The 19,627-nt window shown below is 42.9% G+C and overlaps 1 protein-coding gene across 2 annotated transcripts in view; it reads left to right on the top strand.

Annotated features, from left to right (window-relative positions):
• The window catches only part of PDE1C (phosphodiesterase 1C), a 983,820-nt gene that overhangs the window by 24,488 nt on the left and 939,705 nt on the right, over positions 1 to 19,627 (top strand). Inside the window, exon 1 of one of the 2 annotated variants that reach the window (XM_056520396.1) lies at positions 6,676 to 6,868. The exons of the other annotated variant lie outside the window; for it this stretch is intronic. Coding sequence (XP_056376371.1) covers positions 6,817 to 6,868 — 52 coding nt within the window. The 5' untranslated portion in view covers positions 6,676 to 6,816. Of the gene's footprint in view, positions 1 to 6,675; positions 6,869 to 19,627 lie in introns of those variants that run through there. 2 annotated transcript variants of the gene reach the window in all.

Genomic DNA, 19,627 nt, shown 5'->3' with positions numbered 1-19,627 from the left:
CCACCAGCTGCGGAGAAGAAGGAAGACCTGGTAGAGGGATGAAATGAGCCATCTTGGAAAACTGATCTACCATCACCCAGATGACAGTGTTATTATGAGAAGGTGGCAGATCAGTGATGAAATCCATGGCGATATGGGACCAGGGAGTCTCTGGAATGGGTAAAGGCGGTAAGAGTCCTGCAGGTCTTTGCCAAGGAGTTTTGTCACGGGCACAAGTTACACAGGACCGAACAAAATCAGAAACATCACGTTCAAGATGGGGCCACCAGTAGTGCCGTGAAATAAGAAGTAGGGTCTTGCGTATTCCAGGATGTCCTGCTGTCAAGGAAGAATGACCCCATTTCAGGACCTTGCGACTCAATCTGGTGGGCACAAAGGATTTTCCCGGAGGAACTTGCTGAATCTCGGCAGGAGCGGCATGAATCAAACGGTCAGGAGGAATAATGTGCCTAGGCGTGGAGTCCAAATCAATGACGTCAGAGGACCTGGAGAGTGCATCAGCCCTGAAAAGAACAGTGACCATCTTGCCTTGCGGGGGTTCAAACGCTGAGCAGACTGAAGGTATAGAAGATTCTTATGATCGGAGTAGATGCTGACCGAATGAGAAGAACCTTCCAATAAATGTCGCCATTCCTCCAAAGCTAGCTTAACCCCTTAAGGACTTAGCCCTTTTTCACCTTAAGGACTCATTTTTTGCAATTCTGACCACTGTCACTTTAGACATTAATAACTCTGGGATGCTTTTAGTTATCATTCTGATTCCGAGATTGTTTTTTCGTGACATATTCTACTTTAACATAGTGGTACATTTTTGTGTTAACTTGCATCCTTTCTTGGTGAAAAATCCCAAAATTTGATGAAAAAATTGAAAATTTTGCATTTTTCTAACGTTGAAGCACTCTGCTTGTAAATAAAATGGATATTCAAAATAATTTTTTTTTGTTCACATATACAATATGTCTACTTTATGTTTGCATCATAAAATGTATGAGTTTTTACTTTTGGAAGACACCAGAGGGCTTCAAAGTTCAGCAGCAATTTTCACATTTTTCACAAAATTTTCAAACTCACTATTTTTCAGGGACCAGTTCAGTTTTGAAGTGGATTTGAAGGGTCTTCATATTAGAAATACCCCAAAAATGACCCCATTATAAAAACTGCACCCCCAAAGTATTCAGATGCAGATGCACCACTACAACTCCCAGCATGCACTTAAGTTGTTTGTGCAAGCTGGGAGTTGTAGTTATACAACAGCCTAAGGTACACTTTTCCATAGAAAAAATGTGCCTCCAGCTGTTGCAAAACTATAAGTCCCAGCATGACCATAAGGGAATGCTGGGAGTTGTGGTGGTCTGCCTCCTGCTGTTGCATAACTACAGCTCCCAGCATGCCCTTTATGCATGCTGGGCGCTGTTGCTAAGCAACAGCAGGAGGCTGTCACTCATCTCCAACTGCTGATCCACGCTGCCGCTGCAGGTCAGTCCCTCGCCGCCGCTCCTGGGGCCCCGATCCCAACATTGATGCCGGGGATCGGAGTCCCCAGCTGCCGGGGTCCTCTTCCTGCACCCGATCACGTCCTCCGGAAGAGGGGCAGAGCGGGTTGCAGGAGTGACACCCGCAGCAGGTGCCCTGATTGGTCGGCCGGTAAACCAGGTAAATCAGGGCGATCGTGAGGTGACACCAGTGCCACCTCACCCCTGCTGGCTTTGGCTGTTCGGGGCCGTCAGAGACAGCCTGTAATTCCGGGTCACCAGGTCACTGGAGACCTGATCGACCCGGAATCCGCCGGAGATCGCTGGGCTGAATTGTCCAGCGATCTGCGGCCATCGCTGACATGGGGGGTCGCTGACCTGGGCGATATTCCGCGATGCCTGCTGAACGATTTCAGCAGGCATCCGACTCCGGTCCCCAACCGGCTAGCGGCGGGGACCGGAATTCCCACGGGTGTATGGATACGCCCTGCGTCCTTAAGGACTCGGAATGCAGGGCGTATCCATACGCCCTGCGTCCTGAAGAGGTTAATAGCGAGGAGTTCATGATCTCCAATGGAGTAATTCCTCCAGAGAAAGTCTTGGAGAAGAACCCACAAGTTACACTCTTGCCCTTTGGCGTTTTTCTTTGTGAGGATGGCACCCGCTCCAATAGAGGAGGTATCAACCTCCAATGCAAAGGGCCTCTCTGGATCAGGTCTTGTAAGCGCGGGAGCAGAGGCAAACGCAGACTTTAAACGGGAGAAGGCCTCTTCAGCCTCTCGAGGCCAAGACTTAGGATTGGATGCCTTTTTAGTGAGAGCTACAATAGGAGCAACCAAGGATGAAAAATGTGGGATAAACTGACGATAATACTTAGAAAATCCCAGAAAGCATTGACTTGCACATAGGCCCGAGGGACGAGGCCAATCCAAAACTGCAGATAACATATCTGGATCCATCTGCAGGCCCTGATGAGAGACAATGTAGCCAAGAAACGGAAGACTAGACAATTCGAACAGGCATTTCTCCAATTTGGCATAGAGATGATTCTTCCATATTCGCTGAAGAACCAGACGAACATGATCACGATGCTCCTCTAAGTTGGAAGAGAAGATCAGGATGTCATCAAGGTATACAACAACACAGGTGTAAAGAAGATCACAGAAGATATCATTAAGAAACTCCTGGAAAATGGCTGGAGCATTGCAGAGACCAAAAGGCATAGCAAGATACTCAAAATGTCCGTCACGAGTATTGAATGCGGTTTTCCATTCATTTCCCTTGCGGATACGAATGAGGTTATACACACCACGTAAGTCCAGCTTGGAGAAGACCTTGGCACCAGGTAAACGGTCAAAAAGTTCTGAGATAAGAGGTAGAGGGTAATAGTTCTTGACCGTGATTTTGTTAAGTCCCCTGTAGTCAATGCATGGACGGAGTGAGCCATTCTTCTTCCCTACAAAGAAGAAACCTGCTCCAGCAGGAGAAGAGGACTTACGGATAAATCCCTTTTGGAGATTCTCCTGGATATACTCAGCCATGGCTTTGGTCTCAGGAACTGAAAGAGGATATACCCTCCCATGAGGAGGAGTGGTACCAGGCAGAAGGTCAATAGGGCAGTCGTAAGGACGATGTGGAGGCAGAGATTCAGCCTGTTTCTTGCAGAAGACGTCCAAGAAATCTTGGTAAGGTGGCGGCAGGCCAGGTGAAGGTGGAAGACGAAAAACAACTTTACGCAGAACAGGTTGGAGGCAAAAATTTTGACAGGATTGTCCCCAGCGAATTATTTCTCCCGTTCTCCAATCCAGTTGCGGGGAATGGCGTTGCAGCCAAGGAAGACAAAGAAGAATCTCAGAAGTACAGTGTGGTAGAACATAGAATTCAATCTTCTCTTTATGCGATACTCCCACTTGGATGATGAGAGATTCAGTACGGAAGTGAACCTTACAGTCCAGATTTAGTCCATTTACAGAGGAGATAAACAAGGGCTTGGCAAGCTGAGAAAGGGAAAGATGATACTATTGGACTAAAGCCGCATCAATAAAGTCACCTGCTGATCCGGAGTCCAAAAGTGCTGTAGCGCTGAAGGAAGACTTGGCTGAAGCGAAGACTTGTACAGGAATAGTTAAGCGTAGAGAGTTAGTATTCACACCCAGGGACGCCTCTCCCACATACCCTAGGTGCGGACGAACAGTACAGTCCTTGAGAAAGTGCTCCGGGCTAGCACAGTACAAACACAAATTCTCATTGCGTCGTTGTGACCTCTCCTGCTGCGTAAGATGAGGACGATCTCCTTGTATAACCTCTTTGGAAAGAGGCGCAAGAGACAGAAGAGGAGAACGTTGGGACACAGGGGTCAAGCGGGCAGATTCCCTCTCAAAGCGCAATTCCTCCTGTCTTTCAGCAAAATGCACATCAATGTGTGTGGCCAAGTGAATACGTTCAGTCAAAGAAGATGAAGGATCTCGTGCTGCAAGGGCATCTTTAATCCTGCTTGACAGTCCTTTTTTAAATGTGGCACACAAGGCCTCTTCATTCCAGGCAAGTTCAGAGGCTAGAATGCGGAACTGAACCACATAGTCACCAACGGTAGAATCTCATTGACAGAGATTCAGCAACGCCGTCTCAGCTGAAGAGGCACGTGCGGGTTCCTCAAAGACACTGCAAAATTCTGCCAAGAATGCCGACAAATTGGAGGATACTGGATCACCACGATCCCAAAGGGGTGTAGCCCAAGCCAGGGCTTTTCCAGAAAGTAGACTAATGACAAAGGCCACCTTACTATGTTCAGTCGGAAACAGTTCAGACATGAGCTCCAAATGCATGGAGCACTGTGTAACAAAGCCTCTGCACGACTTGGAATCCCCCTCATACTTGGAATGCAAAGGCAGGTGCAGCTGGGAGCCAGGAGACACTGCAGAGCTGGAGGTGGGAGTGGGCCAGATTGTGGTACCTGCTACTGTTGCAATCCCAAAAGCTGTTGCATCATGGAAGTTGAGAAAATTGCTGTGAGGGACGTATCACAAAGGAGGAAAGATCCGCAACTTCAGGCAGGGGTTCCTCAGCGGGATCCATGGCCGAATCTTACTGTAACACTCACGTTTGAAGACAGGAACTCCGATGTATGTGTATCCGCTGGACCTGTGTGGCAGATGACTTGGACCGTGCCAGGGAGCAGAGTCTAAGGTGCCGCTGGTCTTCACCAGAGCCCGCCGTAATGCAGGATGGGCTTGCAGCTGCAGGTGACACCCAGGTCGCTACTCCCGGCATGGCTCGACCACAGAGGCGGCTGAGGAGATGCGAAGCACAGAAGGGATGAGACAACTCGTAGTCAGGATAGCTGTAGGTCAGGGCAGGCAGCACAGTAGCGTAGTCGCCAGAGAACTGAGGAGGGTGGAGGAATTTATCAACAAGACACAGGTGGTTACACTAATGAGCAAACTGGCCCCTTAAATCTTAAAGCTCCAGCGCGCGCACACCCTAAGGGACGGGGACACGCGCGCCGGAGCAGAGAGGCGGAAGCAGAGGCAGGGGAAACACCTGGAGAGAGACGGACTGGGGCTCGCATGCGGGTGCGTCCCACAATGCGAGTCTCAGCCCCGTCGGCAGCAGAAGGTAAGGGGACCATGCACTCATGGCAAGCGTGTGAGGCCGGAGCTCATAACGTAACACCAATGGCCTAGCTCACCTGAATAGCCAATCATATCCCCTCTCCATCGCACCAATAGTAATCCTCCGCATGTTTAAACCCACCACATTCACCTCAGGATCAGTTGCCCGTCATTTCCTGAACATCGTGCATGCGCCCAGCCAATGTAACCACAGCCGCAGCTGTTACGTGTCACCCGCACACTACTGCAAGAATTTATACTGCGGGCTGCATCACCACCGATGTTATGTGCGCCTGCGCCCGAACTTATCCCTATCACAGGATTTTAGCTGTCAAGTGCCTTTGCGCCAATGCTTGAGCTTGATATTCCTATGTGCCAGCATTTATTCATAAGCGAGGTAGGGATTATGCACCAAATAATAAAAATTATAATAATGATTGATAAATAAGTATAATTGTAAACAAATAGAGAATTTGACAATAATACACATTATTATTTACATATCAGTTATGAAACAGATGTACACTGTTATGTATACCACTTATAGTGAATACATCCTAGGAGCCTCATGAATAATGATGATAAGAAAGGGGAGGGTAGAAGAAGAAAGGGGAGTAGGGATAGGAAAGTGAGGAGGGGAGGGGAATCAGTGAGGATAGGGGAGAGGAAAGAAAGGGGTAAGTATTGGCTACAATAATATGCTACACACAGCTCTCACATCATAGAAGGGGGTGGACCAAGGAGTGAATATTGATGAGGCATGGGAGCTGGGCGAACTGGCTCCCCACCTCCATTGCATGCTGGAGCGCAATGTCAATGATATTGTAGTTAGCAGAACTTAGAAGCTATCTAACCTAAATATATAAGTTACCCTTTTTACAGCTATGCATCTGCACTATAACTCAGAAGATTAGTGCCAATAAAGTAGCTGTCAGATTATCTTTAACATAAAAGATAGCTTCATAGTACCTAGCGCTAGTTGTAATTTGCAAAGTTTGCTATACTATCTGAGGTCTGAACCCAGGGCTCAAGTCCTGCAGGAACGCACGGGAACGGAGTTCCTGCACTTTTTTCCACAGCAGGAACACTGTTCCCATTAGCAGAAGTCCTGCAGGACTAGCCTATGAGGGGAAATCTTGGGTGAGTTCCCACACTTTTGTTCCCAGGACTTGACCACTGTCTGAACCTAACCTATTTTGGATAGTTTTGCATAGAGAGTACAATCAATCCTAAATGTTAGCTTATTACTATAAAAATAACATGATATGAAATTATTACTAATTTATTATTATAAATTTTAATAATTTTTTCTGCAGAATTACATGTATTATATTATTAACAAAGAAACAATCGAGATTTTAGTTGACATTGATCCCACTTCCATGTGACTTTTAAGCCTTCCCATTGGGAGTTGCAAATCCACAACATCTTGCTGATCTCTTCCCAAGCTGTGTTGTTGCATTGTCAGACTTTCCATGATCCTTGGAGGACATCTCATTTATGGGATAACAGCAATACTCTGCCTTCCTAACATTGTTTTGTAGGAGTCAGGTTACTATATTTAGCAAACTTTCATCTTTTTGCTAAGCGTTTCTTGAACAGACTGGCTTAATGCTTGTGTCTTTTGTTTGCTTTGGACGTTTTAATTTACGCCTGCTTCTGGAGATAATTTGAAAGTACAGAACAAGGCAGCTTAAAGGGATTCTATAGCTGTTCTTACTAAAGGATTTACAATGGCAACTAGGAAGTCAAGAGAGGCTTTGATATCTGGGGTATTGGCAGCAGGTAACTGTTTTTGTATTTTCCTGTATGATATTGTATCAATAATGACAAGGCTGTATATGTGCAGATTGTGGCAGTGTATATGCTTTTATGCATCTTATTGTGTTTATTCTATTCTAAAAATGAATCTGAGTATTTTGGTGTATTACATTTAGGGATTTTTTTTTTTTTTTTTTTTTACAAATGCTGACGTATAAGTCCAATGTGTGTGGATGACATGTTTATATTTAGTTTTATTTCTTTTTAAGTATGAAAGTTTAAAATATAATAGCATTAAGTATAAAAAATTGGAGCTCAATGCATTTAAATGGAGTTTATTCCACAATTGACCAGGATAGATAATACATGTTAGATATGATAGATAAGAGGCTCTGAATGTATTTAGCTGGCTGTTACCATTATCTATGTGATGCAACAGTATGAAAGCTCAACCACTGTTTTATACATCTCATTCAGAGGAGGATGAACATGACCCTCATATTAGTGGTTGATGGGGATTCCGGTGGTGTTTCCTCCATTGTGTAAAAAATGTTTTCAAACAAATAGGTCTGTTCTAAACAGCATTTGGTAGTTTACTGTCATGTATTAATTAATTTAATACTCTAAGGAATAAAGGGAATATGTGGATTAATATTCTATCTGAGCAAAAGAATTGACAAGTATCTTACAAGAAAGAATTACATTACCCATAATAAATAAAACATTGCAATATTCTGAAACTGAGTAGACGTTGAACAGGGGATTTTTTTTTTATACACAACTTGATAAAATACATTTTTAATATTCCATTTGCCTCTATAGTACTGAAGACCTAGGGTGGAATTTATCAAGGATGTACATGTATTCTGGCATACAAAAGTCACAGATCTTTTACAGAAGCAGCAGTCTTGCACACACCTTTTTGCCTTTTTCCTCTCTTTATGCCACTCCACTTTTACTAGAAATGGGTAGGACTTAAAAGGGCAGTCCTGGGAACTGGCAGATCCCTTTTACCCCCTTAAGGATACAGCCTATTTTGGCCTTATTTTGTCAGATCCCACAAAAAAAAAAAAAAAAACTGTTATATGTTACTCAGTATCCTATCCTGATAATATACATGTAATTTTATGTCTCTATCACCCATATTTCACACACACACACACACACAAAAAAAAGCATTTTACAGCTGCTCAATGTCTTTTCAAGCGTCTCAAAGGGAGGGGGCATGTCCTTCTCTTGCCTGCACTGTGATGACTCCTCCCCCTCCATTACTTTGCTGACTCACCGCTCTGGGGAGCCTGGTTGCCCTGCTCTGTAACCCTTTACTCTCTGGTTTCACACCCACACAATGATTATTGGGGACTGCCAGTACTCTAGCACCAAAGACAATATGGTGAGTTTATAACTTACATCTTCCTATGTCATTCATGTGTATCATCCTTTGGCAGTCTTGTAATGCTGAGACTTGTACTTTTGTAATAGTTGGAGGTACGTTGTTTGGATAACTCTTTTTTTACAGCAGTGTTGCCTTCAGCTTTGTGCCTACAGCTTTTGCAAAACTACTACTCCCAGCATGCCCAGACATCCTTTGACTGTTCAGGCATGCTTGTAGTTGTAGTTTTGCAACAGCTGAAGGCACATGTTTGGTAAAACTCTGTGTTACAGCAGTGTTGCTGCAAGCTGTGTTCCTCATGCAGCCTTGTCAATCAGCCATCTTGTGTCCATGTCCCTTGGACACCCTCATGCTGCTGTGGGACTCATCAATGTCCTAGGAGGTATGGGGACCCCTAGTGGTGGGATTTTTGGAGGCAGTTTTCTTTAATAAAATTAAATTTTTTTAAATAGAAGTATACTAGAAAAACTATTTTTTGCCAAGATGTACAACATATAAAAAGTTTTGTATCTCCCGTTTTTGTTTTTTCATCCTCGCCGTCCAAAAATCATAACTCTTATATTTCCATCCACAGACCCATGTGAGGGCTTGTTTTTTGTTTAACCAATTGTACTTTGTAATGACATCACTCATTTTACCATACAATGTATGGCAGACCCAAAAAATTATTATTTGTGCGAGAAAATTGTAAAGAAAACAGAAGTTTTGCATATTTTGGAGGGTATCATTTATCGCTGTACACTTAATGGTAAAAATTACATGTTTTCTTTATTCTGTGGGTCAATAACAATAAAATGATACCCATGATTACATAATTTTCAATTATTGTACTTCTTTTAAAAAAAAAAAAAAAAAAACTTTTTTCACAAAATAAGTAAGTTTAACCCCTTAAGGACCGGAGGTTTTTCCGTTTTTGCATTTTCGTTTTTTGCTCCTTGCCTTTAAAAAATCATAACTCTTTCAAATTTACACCTAAAAATCCATATGATGGCTTATTTTTTGCGACACCAATTCTACTTTGTAATGACGTCAGTCATTTTGCCCAAAAATCTATGGTGAAGCGGGAAAAAAAATCATTGTGCGACAAAATTGAAAAAAAAACGCTGTTTTGTAACTTTTGGGGGCTTCCGTTTCTACGTAGTACATTTTTCGGTAAAAATGACACCTGATATGTATTCTGTAGGTCCATACGATTAAAATGATCCCCTACTTATATAGGTTTGATTTTGTCGGACTTCTGGAAAAAATCACAACTACATGCAGGAAAATTAATACGTTTAAAATTGTCATCTTCTGACCCCTATAACTTTTTTATTTTTCTGTGTATGGGGCGGTATGAGGGCTCATTTTTTGCGCCGTGATCTGAAGTTTTTAACGGTACCATTTTTGCATTGATAGGACTTATTGATCACTTTTTATTCATTTTTAAATGATATAAAAAGTGACCAAAAATGCACTATTTTGGACTTTGGAATTTTTTTGCGCGCACGCCATTGACCGAGCGGTTTAATTAATGATATATTTTTATAATTCGGACATTTCCGCACGCGCTGATACCACATATGTTTATTTTTATTTTTATTTACACTGTGTTTTTTTTTTTATTGGAAAAGGGGGGTGATTCAAACTTTTAATAGGGGAGGAGTTAAATGACCTTTATTCACTTTTTTTTTCCACTTTTTTTTTGCAGTGTTATAGGTCCCATAGGGACCTATAACACTGCACACACTGATCTTCTATGTTGATCACTGGTTTCTCATAAGAAACCAGTGATCAACGATTCTGCCGGATGACTGCTCATGCCTGGATCTCAGGCACTGAGCAGTCATTCGGCGATCGGACAGCGAGGAGGCAGGAAGGGGCCCTCCCGCTGTCCTGTCAGCTGTTCGGGATGCCGCGATTAGCCGCGGCTATCCCGAACAGCCCGACTGAGCTAGCCGGGAACTTTCACTTTCACTTTTAGCCGCGCGGCTCAGCTTTGAGCGCGCGGCTAAAGGGTTAATAGCGCGCGGCGCCGCGATCGGCGCTGCGCGCTATTAGAGGCGGGTCCCGGCTTCACTATGACGCCGGGCCCGCCATGATATGACGCGGGGTTACTGTGTAACCCCGCGTTATATCAGAAGAGCAGGACCAATGACGTACCGGTACGTCATTGGTCCTTAAGGGGTTAAAATTGCCCTACTTTGACAGCCTATAACTTTCTAATTTTTCCATATAGGGGGCTGTATGAGGGCTCATTTTTTGCGCCGTGCTCTGTAGTTTTCTTTTTTCTTTACCATTTTAGTATATATTTGGATTTGATCTTTTTTGAATGTGATGTGGCCAAAACACAGCAATTTTGGACTATCTTTCTTTTTGATACGTTTACACTGTTCACCGTACAGAATCATTTACATGATATTTTGATAGATCAGACATCTACACATGCGAAAATACCAAATATGTTTATTAATTTTTTTTACGCTTTTTTGGGGTAAGGTGGCAGAAGATATGATTTGATTGATAATCTGTTATTAGTCTCTTAAGCAGCACAATATGGGGGGGGGGTTATACCCCTGTGCTCCCAAGGGACGTTAGGAATTTTTATAAGAAAAGCAATTAGGAGTCCTCTCCCCTTTAGCCCATATAGCGGGCTTACCTTCAGAATGATACAGAGTAGTTATAAAGTAGAAAAAATATGTATATAAGGAAATAAAATAGGGAGGGGGGGAGCCTTGTGCTGCTGAGGAGACTAAGGGAAAAAAGATTATCAATCAAATCATATCTTCCCTGGCGTCCCTCAGCAGTACAATATGGGGATTTAGCAAGGAGAGTACCCCATAGGGAGGGTCTCAATGCTTGACAGTATTGATAACCAAGTTAACAAAACTCGGCTGTTGAGAAAGTCTAGACTGTATTCTATAAAAACGAAAAAAAAGTTGATGGACTAGACCAAGTAGCGGCTAAACATATCTGTTCAATTGGAGCAGAGAATCTCTCTGCCCAGGACGGACCTACTGACCTGGTAGAATGAGCCTTACAAAAAGAAGGAGGGTCTAGCCCCTTTAAATTATAACAAAAGTGAATACAGCCAGATATCCACTAGTGTTGCTCACGAATATTCACAATTCGAATATTATTCGCGAATATCGCATATTCGCGAATTCGCGAATTTCGCGAATATAGCGCTATATATTCGTAATTACGAATATTCGTTTTTTTATTTTTATTTTTTCACAGTACACATCCCAGTGATCATCCCTCTCTGCTTCCAGCTTGTGTGGTGTAAAAAAGGCTGTAATACTACTGTGTGAGACTGGCGTGCGTAAATTCGCATATACAAAAATTAGCATATGCTAATTTTCGCATATGCGAATTTTCTAGCATGCAAATTTTGCATGTGCTAATATTCACATATGTTAATTTTCGCATACGCGAATGTTCGCATATGCGAAAATAAAACGAGAGTATAACGACTATGCGAATATTCGCGAATATATGACGAATATTCGTTCATATATTCGCGAATATTCGCGAATTCGAATATGGCCTATGCTGCTCAACACTAATATCCACCTGGATTTGGTGGGTTTAGAGGCTTTTTTGCCCTTACTAGGACACTGAAAAGAGATAAACAAATTATCTTCTTTCCTAAATGGAAGAGTTTGTTTAAGGTAAACCTTGAGACAATGGACAACATCTAAAGTTGTTGGTCCTCACTTTCTGGAAGAGTAGATAGGGCAATAACCTGATTGGTGTTCTGGAAGGAAAATAGGGAGAAATCTCAATAGGACCCTGTCCTCGAGAAAAATTGTGTAAGGCTCCTTAGAAGAGAGAGCCTGCAACTCACCTCAACTCTACTCTTTTAGCCAAAGTAATAGCTATTAAAAAGGCCGTCTTAAAAGAAAGAAGCTTTAGATCTATCTCTTGGATGGGTTCAAAAGGATGAAGAGACAACTTCTTTAAGATTAAAGGTAAATCCCATGGAGCAACCAGTCTAATGATTCTGGGTCTGAGGCGAGACACAACCTTAATAAAAGATTTAAACTCTGGTATTAAACAGAAGTCTTCTGTGAAGTTGAACTTTTAGCGTACTGGGTGACAGACCTTTATCAAATCCATCCTGAAGGAAATCTAAGATCTCAGGATTGATTGAGAGAAGGGTTAATACCGTTGGATAAGGACCAGGTCTGTAAAAATACAGAATAACCTCTGTCCCTTAGTAGGGAGCGGTCAACCTCCAGGCTGTTAGATTGTACCATCTGAGGCTGTGACAGAACCGTGTTCCTTGTGTCACATGATCCTGCCTGAGAGGAAGCGTCCAATATATCCCTCGACTCATGAACATGAGTAGAGCAAACCAGGATCTCTTGGACCAGAATGGCATTATTGCAATTACTGAGACCTGATCCATCTTGATCTTCCTCAAGACCTTGGGAATCATGGGCACAGGGGGAAATACGTAAGCTAGGTCGAAAGTCCAAGGAATGGTCATAGTGTCCACTACCAGCGGATTGTACGTAGGATACAGGGAGCAAAAATCTTTGAGCTTCACATTGTTCTTTGTTGCCATTAAATCCACTTCTGGCATTCCCCACATCTCGGTTAGTTGAAGAAAAATTAAAGGGTTCAGTGACCATTCCCCTGGTAGCCTCCTGTCCCAGGATAGGCAGTCTGCGAGCACTTTGTGTATCCCCCTGATGTGAACTGCAGATATCCATGATACCCAGTTCTCTGCCCAAGACATGATCTTGCCTACTTCCCTGAGTAGGATTTTTGATCTGGTGCCCCTTGCTTGTTGATGTAATATACCGACGTTATGTTGTCGGTTCTAATCTTTACTGGTTTGTCCCTGAGTAAGGGGGCAAAGTGTAGTAGGGCCAAGTAAATGGCTCTCAGTTCTCTGGCATTGGATGACATTATCCTTTCTACCTGCTTCCAAGTTCCTTGAACTGTTTCGTAAGGCATATGGGGTCCCTACCCGGTACCTGAGGCATCAGTGGTAATTATGATCCAATTCGGCTCCTCTAAGCGCTCGCCATCCTGTAGGCATGTCCACCAGGTTAGGGAGCCTCGAACTGACGAGATCAGAGTCATCTTCTTGTCTAGGCTGGAGAGTGACCTGTGACTGAGGACTTCGGACTGTAAAGGTCTCAGGTGCCAAAGCGTCCAAGGGACTGCTTCTATGGAAAAGGACATAAATCCCAGTACCTTCATCAAGGTCATTTTTGGTATCTGGCGAAGTCTGAGTGTATGCTTTACCGCAGTCTTTAGTCGCTCCTTCCTTTCTTGTGACAGATAGAGGACCATCTGACTTGTGTCAAACCTGTATCCAAGAAAGGATTGTAGATCCTAGACTATTCTAGATGGATTGTAGATTGTAGACTATTGTAGATGGGCAGAGGCAAGATTTTTCTTGGTTTAATATCCAGTCTAGATCGTCTAAGAGATTGAGAGTTATCTGTATGTGACTCTGCAATAACTTTCTGGTCTCAGCCAATCTTCCAGGTAAGGAATTATTCCTATTCCTTTTATACAAAGAACTGCCATCATGGAGGAAATAACCTTCGTGAAAATGATGGGGCCTGTCGAGATCCTGAAGAGGAGCCCTCAAAACTGAAGGTGCAACAGGGTTCCCTGAACCCATACTGCAATCCTCAAGAACTTCCAGAATGACCTGTGAATGGGGATGTGGAAGTCAAGGGATGCTAGAAAATCCCCCTGTTGAAGCATTGTCTTCACTGTGCAGATAGTCTCCATTCTGAATTTCTTCCTGACAATAAACTGGTTTAGATACCTGAGATCTAATATTAACCGGAATTTACCTGATGGTTTGAGAACAAAAAATACGGGAGAATACACTCCCCTTCCTACTTCGGAAGGCGAAACTGGTTCGACTGCCCTTAGGGCAAGAAGCTCCAGAAAGGACTCCTCCAGTATCTCTCTCCTTGGAGAACACAACTGGGGAGAAAAAAATCATCCTTTCTCTGGGGCACTGATGGAGAAGAGGTAAGTACCCGTCTGACACTATTGACAGGACAAAATGGTCCTGTATTAGACATTCCCAGGCAGGAAGAAAAAAATGAAGATGGCCCCTCACAGGAATATGCAAAACATCAAAAATCAGACTTTTTATTTATATCCTTAGAAGACCCAGCACCTCTCTTCTGACTTCTCGGACCTCTTCCTCTATAAGACTGTCGTCCACGTCTGGATCTAGGAGGTGAATGTCCTCTAGTGGTGATCCGGCGTACAGGTTTGGGAAGGGGCATGGACTTCCCCTTGCGATCAGACATACCCTCCATGATGTCGTCTAGCTGAGGCCTGAATAATTTTCCAGGGGAAAAATCTAGGTTGCATAACTGAAATTTTGAGGAATTGTCAGCTCCCCAAGGGCGTATCCACAGAGCCCTATGAGCGTCCGTAGAGAGGGTCAGGGTTTTAGATGCTAGGGTGATTTGTTGTATGGCAGCGTCTACTAGGAAGTCCATGGCTAAGTTGACCTTCTTAAAGCTGTCTAAGATCTGGTCTCTTTTAACCCCTGAGTTGATATCATTCTGAGTCTGAGAAAGCCACCTTTTTAGGGCTCTACTAACTTCATGAGTGGCAGCAGCCACCAGGTTAGAGCCAGAAGCAGTAGAATAGGCTCTCGTTAATGTGAGATCAATCCACCTATCCATAGGATCCTTCAGATTAGACCCATCCTCGGCAGGCAGTATGGTCCTTTTTAACAGATTAGAGACAGCGAAGTCAACCTTCGGTGGCTCTACCCAGGAAGAGGTCTCTTCCTCAGCAAAGGGGTACAAGGTACGAAACCTCTTCGCCAAAACTCCCTCTTCATCAGGGATTTCTTGGTCTTGTTAAGGATGGATTCATCTGTGAGTGACTACCGTTATACTAATTTCCGACGTAAGAGAATTCACACCAGGCCAGGTTGGTATGGGTTCCCTCCTTGGTTCCCCGGGGAGTTCTGCTTTAATTCATGAAGAAACAGTTGGTTTTAACATTGTGTAAAGTAGGAGGGTAAATTATGACATCACAATTAGCATATTACAATCTGGTTGTTCAAATATTGTGTCCGTATATTTTAGCATATCTAGTGTCCATTAATTTCTTGACAAAAGTTCTCTGCTCATCAGATGTTTTGATTTTATAATCCTGAATGGTGCCATGACAAGGTCTCGGTTCAGAGTCACAAACAGATAATATTTTGAGTATAGGGTTGAAGGATAAAATTATGCGTAATCCTATATGCTGATAAGTAATTTGTGGTGTAGCATAAGTCTTTATCTTGTGAGACTTCTAGATTGAGATTTCTTAATCTTTCCACGAAGTCCAATGTTTTGACGTTCTGTATTCAGAGTCTACATCCCAAGGGTAACCTTAGTTACAGGCAAAGCGATAAGATGAAATGTTTTGTATTTAGCATTTTGGGCTGTCTGGCGTTGATCCAAGGTTATTCAGTCATTAGTAGTTTGCAAACTCAGGAAAGAGGTGCATAGTTCAACAGATAGAAATGCATTCAGCATTAGAAATGACATATAAATATACCAGTATTAATATATATATATATATATATATATATATATATATTGATTGACAATTGAAAGCAAATAAAAACTGTTTATGGGTTGAGGGTAGCTTAACAAATATTTTCCTCGAGCATCAGCAATGGCATATTTGCATATTAGTATTAAGATATTGATCAGTCATCAGAAACATAAGGGTCATCCCTAATTGCTTTTCTTATTAAAATTCCTAATGTCCCATGGGCACGCAGGGGTGTAAAACACCCCCCATATTGTGCTGCTTAGGGACGCTAGGGAAAAAGGGGTCATGTACATTTTTATTGGGGGAGGGGCTTTTCCCTTTTTTTTTATTTTTATTTTTTTTACCTATTTATAGCAATCATTTGGTTGCTAATACTGTTCAGTGCTATGGATGGGCATAGCACTAATCAGTATTATCGGCGATCTTCTCTGGTCTGCTCGATGTCAGATTGGAGAAGACGATCCCGGAGGATGGATGGAGGCAGGTGAGGGGGCCTCCGTCTGCTATCTTGGCTGATCTGATCCCCGTGGCTGTGCCGCTGGGGATCAGATGAGCCAATTAATGCGCTGCATTGCCACACATACTGTGATCTGTATTGATCACGGCATCTGAAGGGTTAATGGCAGACATCAGTGCGATCACTGATGTCCGCCATTACTGGTGGGACCCTCGCTCCGATGCTCGCATCATGTATAGGACGTAATTGTACATCCTGGTGCGCTAGGTACCAGCTTATCAGGACATAAATTTACATCCTTAAGGGGTTAAAGCAGATTTATCAAATTGGTGTACATTATGTCAAAATCTACTCCAACTTTTAGTGCGAGAGATTTGACAAATGTATTAAAATACTTTTACACCCTATTCCAAATTATTATGCAAATTCTATTTAAGTGTCACAAAGAAAAAATATTTTGTTTTTCAGTTTAACTCATGGATGGCATTGTGTCTCAGGGCTCTTTTGATCACTGAAAACAATCTCGGACACTTGTGATAAATAGATTGCCAGGTGAGCCCAATTTAAGAAAAAACTACTAAATGTGGGTGTTCCACATTATTAATCAGAGCACAATTTTCAAGCACTATGGGGAACAAAAAGGATCTCTCTGCTGCCGAAAAGAGTGAAATAGTTCAATGCCTTGGACAAGGTGTGAAAATATTAGATATTTCACGAAAACTTAAGCATAAGAGATTTGTGGCTGATTCAGAGCACAGATGTTCAGATAAAGGCATATTGAGGAAGATTTCTGCCAGATCCAAGCATCGGATCAAGAGAGCAGCTGCTAAAATACCATTACATAGCAGAAAACAGATATTTGAAGCTGCTGGTGCCTCTGGAGTCCCACGGACTTCAAGGTGTAGAATCCTCCAGAGTCTTGCAACTGTGCATAAACCTTCTATTCGCCAATGCTCAAAACAGAAATGGCTGCATTGGGCAGAAAAATACATGAAGACTAATTTTCAAACAGTCTTGAACACTAAAGAGTGCCATGCAACCCTGGAAGGTCCAGATGGATGGCGTAGTGGATGGTTGGTGGATGACCACAATGTTCCAACAAGGCTGCGACATTAACAAGGCGGTGGTGGCATGCTACAAAGAAGCTACCTCTGCAACAATGGCTGCTATGGGGTTAAAAGGAGAGAAATTCATGGTGTGACCGCCATCCTTCCCTGACCTTAATCCTATTGAGAACCTTTGGAGCAGCCTCAAGCAAAAGATTTATGAGGCTCTGGGAGGCTATTTTGACATCTTGCAAACAAATTCAAGCAGAAACTGTTCAAAAACTCAAAAGTTCAATGGATGCAAGACTTGTGAAGCTGCAATCAAATAAGAAGTCCTATGTTAAAATGTAATGTGACCTGTTAAACTGTTGTTAAAAGTTTGATTGAAATAGCTTTTGATTTCAGTAAATATGCTGCAAACGCAACAAATGACAATTTTCAGAACAACCTATAAAGTGTTTTGAAACTACATGTTTGTAATAATTTTGAACAGTGCATTGTAAGTTTTTATGTTTAAAAAACATACTGATATCATTAGGTGGTTTGTTCAATAAAATTTGAATTGTACTCTTACTAACTGATAACATGAGAATTATGCTCACTGTTATTTACATCAATTATTTAGGTAAATGAGAAAAATAATAATGCATAATAATCCTTAAAGGGGTACTCCGGTGCTTACACATCTTATCCCCTATCCAAAGGATAGGGGATAAGATGCCTGATCGCGGGAGTCCCGCAGCTGGGGACGCATGTGATCATGCACACGGCACCCCGTTTGTAATCAGTCCCCGGAGCGTGTTCGCTCCGAGTCTGATTACGGTCGACCGCAGGGCGTAGGCTTGAATTGAGGGGCGGAGCGTGACGTCACACGGGGGCGGAGGCGTGACGTCACATGCCGCCGGCCCTGCAGTCGACAATAATCACACCCGGAGCAAACACGCTCCGGGGACTGATTACAAACGGGGTGCCGCGTGCATGATCACGGGCATCCCCAGCTGCGGGACTCCCGCGATCAGGCATCTTATCCCCTATCCTTTGGATAGGGGATAAGATGTGTATGCACCGGAGTACCCCTTTAATGTTCCAGACAAATGTTGGAGATAGCTTCACTGCTAAAGGCTTGTACCCTACATTTTTGGTGGTCCTGGCCTGCTATACAAAATGTAAGAATTGTATCTTCCCAATTATCCAACAGATCTGTACCCATTGCCCAGGTGAATAAATAAACTAATTAGTGAATCCAGTGGATTTATTTCTTCACTCCTTTTTGTGTATATATGGTACATTATGGGTAGGATAGTTAAGAAGACTTAAAGGTAGGAAGACAATGTAATAGAGCAGCAGGAATCCCTAGCAGAATGCTTGGATGTATAGGGAGAGGTATAAGCAGTAGAAAGAGAGAAGTGCTCATGCCACGGTACAGAACACTGGTGAGATCTCACTTGGAGTATTGTGCGCAGTACTGGAGGCCGTATCTCCAAAAGAAAAAAAAGAGAGAAGGCCCAAGGAGGCGCCTAGTGCATTACCCTAAAAATTTATATAGAGACCCACGTAGAGTGGGGATACGTAAGGGGTCTAATGAATGGCCGCTCACCTGGAGCGTATAATAATACGCATATAACCTCAGTCTGAGGTAATGAAGGATTCCGTGCAAGCCTACAGGTCTTCAGGATGGATCCAATGAGGAGATCCTGTGGGTGAGCTTAATATTGGAAAAATTGACCTGGCATCAGGCGCTCGGGGATCCAGAGAGATCTCACAACCAGTTCATGGAGGTGGATAGGAATTCAAGCTTTATTGGTATACAACAACGCGTTTCGGGGTTAGCATACCCCTTCTTCAGATTGACAGATTTGTCAATCTGAAGAAGGGGTATGCTAACCCCGAAACGCGTTGTTGTATACCAATAAAGCTTGAATTCCTATCCACCTCCATGAACTGGTTGTGAGATCTCTCTGGATCCCCGAGCGCCTGATGCCAGGTCAATTTTTCCAATATTAAGTATCTCCAAAAGGATATAGATACTCTAGAGAGAGTTCAGAGAAGAGCTACCAAACTAGTACATGAATTGCAGGATAAAACTTACCAGGAAATATTAAAGGACCTTAACATGTATAGCTTGGAAGAAAGAAGAGACAGAGGGGATATGATAGAGACTTTTAAATACATTAAGGGAATCAACACGGTAAAGGAGGAGAGCATATTTAAAAGAAGAAAAACTGCCACAAGAGGACATAGTTTTAAATTAGAGGGGTAAAGGTTTAAAAATAATATCAGGAAGTATTACTTTACTGAGAGAGTAGTCGATGCATGGAATAGCCTTCCTGCAGAAGTGGTCGCTGCAAATACAGTGA

This window comes from Hyla sarda, chromosome 5 (genome assembly GCF_029499605.1).
Source record: "Hyla sarda isolate aHylSar1 chromosome 5, aHylSar1.hap1, whole genome shotgun sequence".
NCBI classification, from domain to species: Eukaryota; Metazoa; Chordata; class Amphibia; order Anura; family Hylidae; genus Hyla; species Hyla sarda.
The sequence above is the reverse complement of the archived record's forward strand: the minus strand, read 5'-3'. Positions and strand labels throughout refer to the sequence as shown.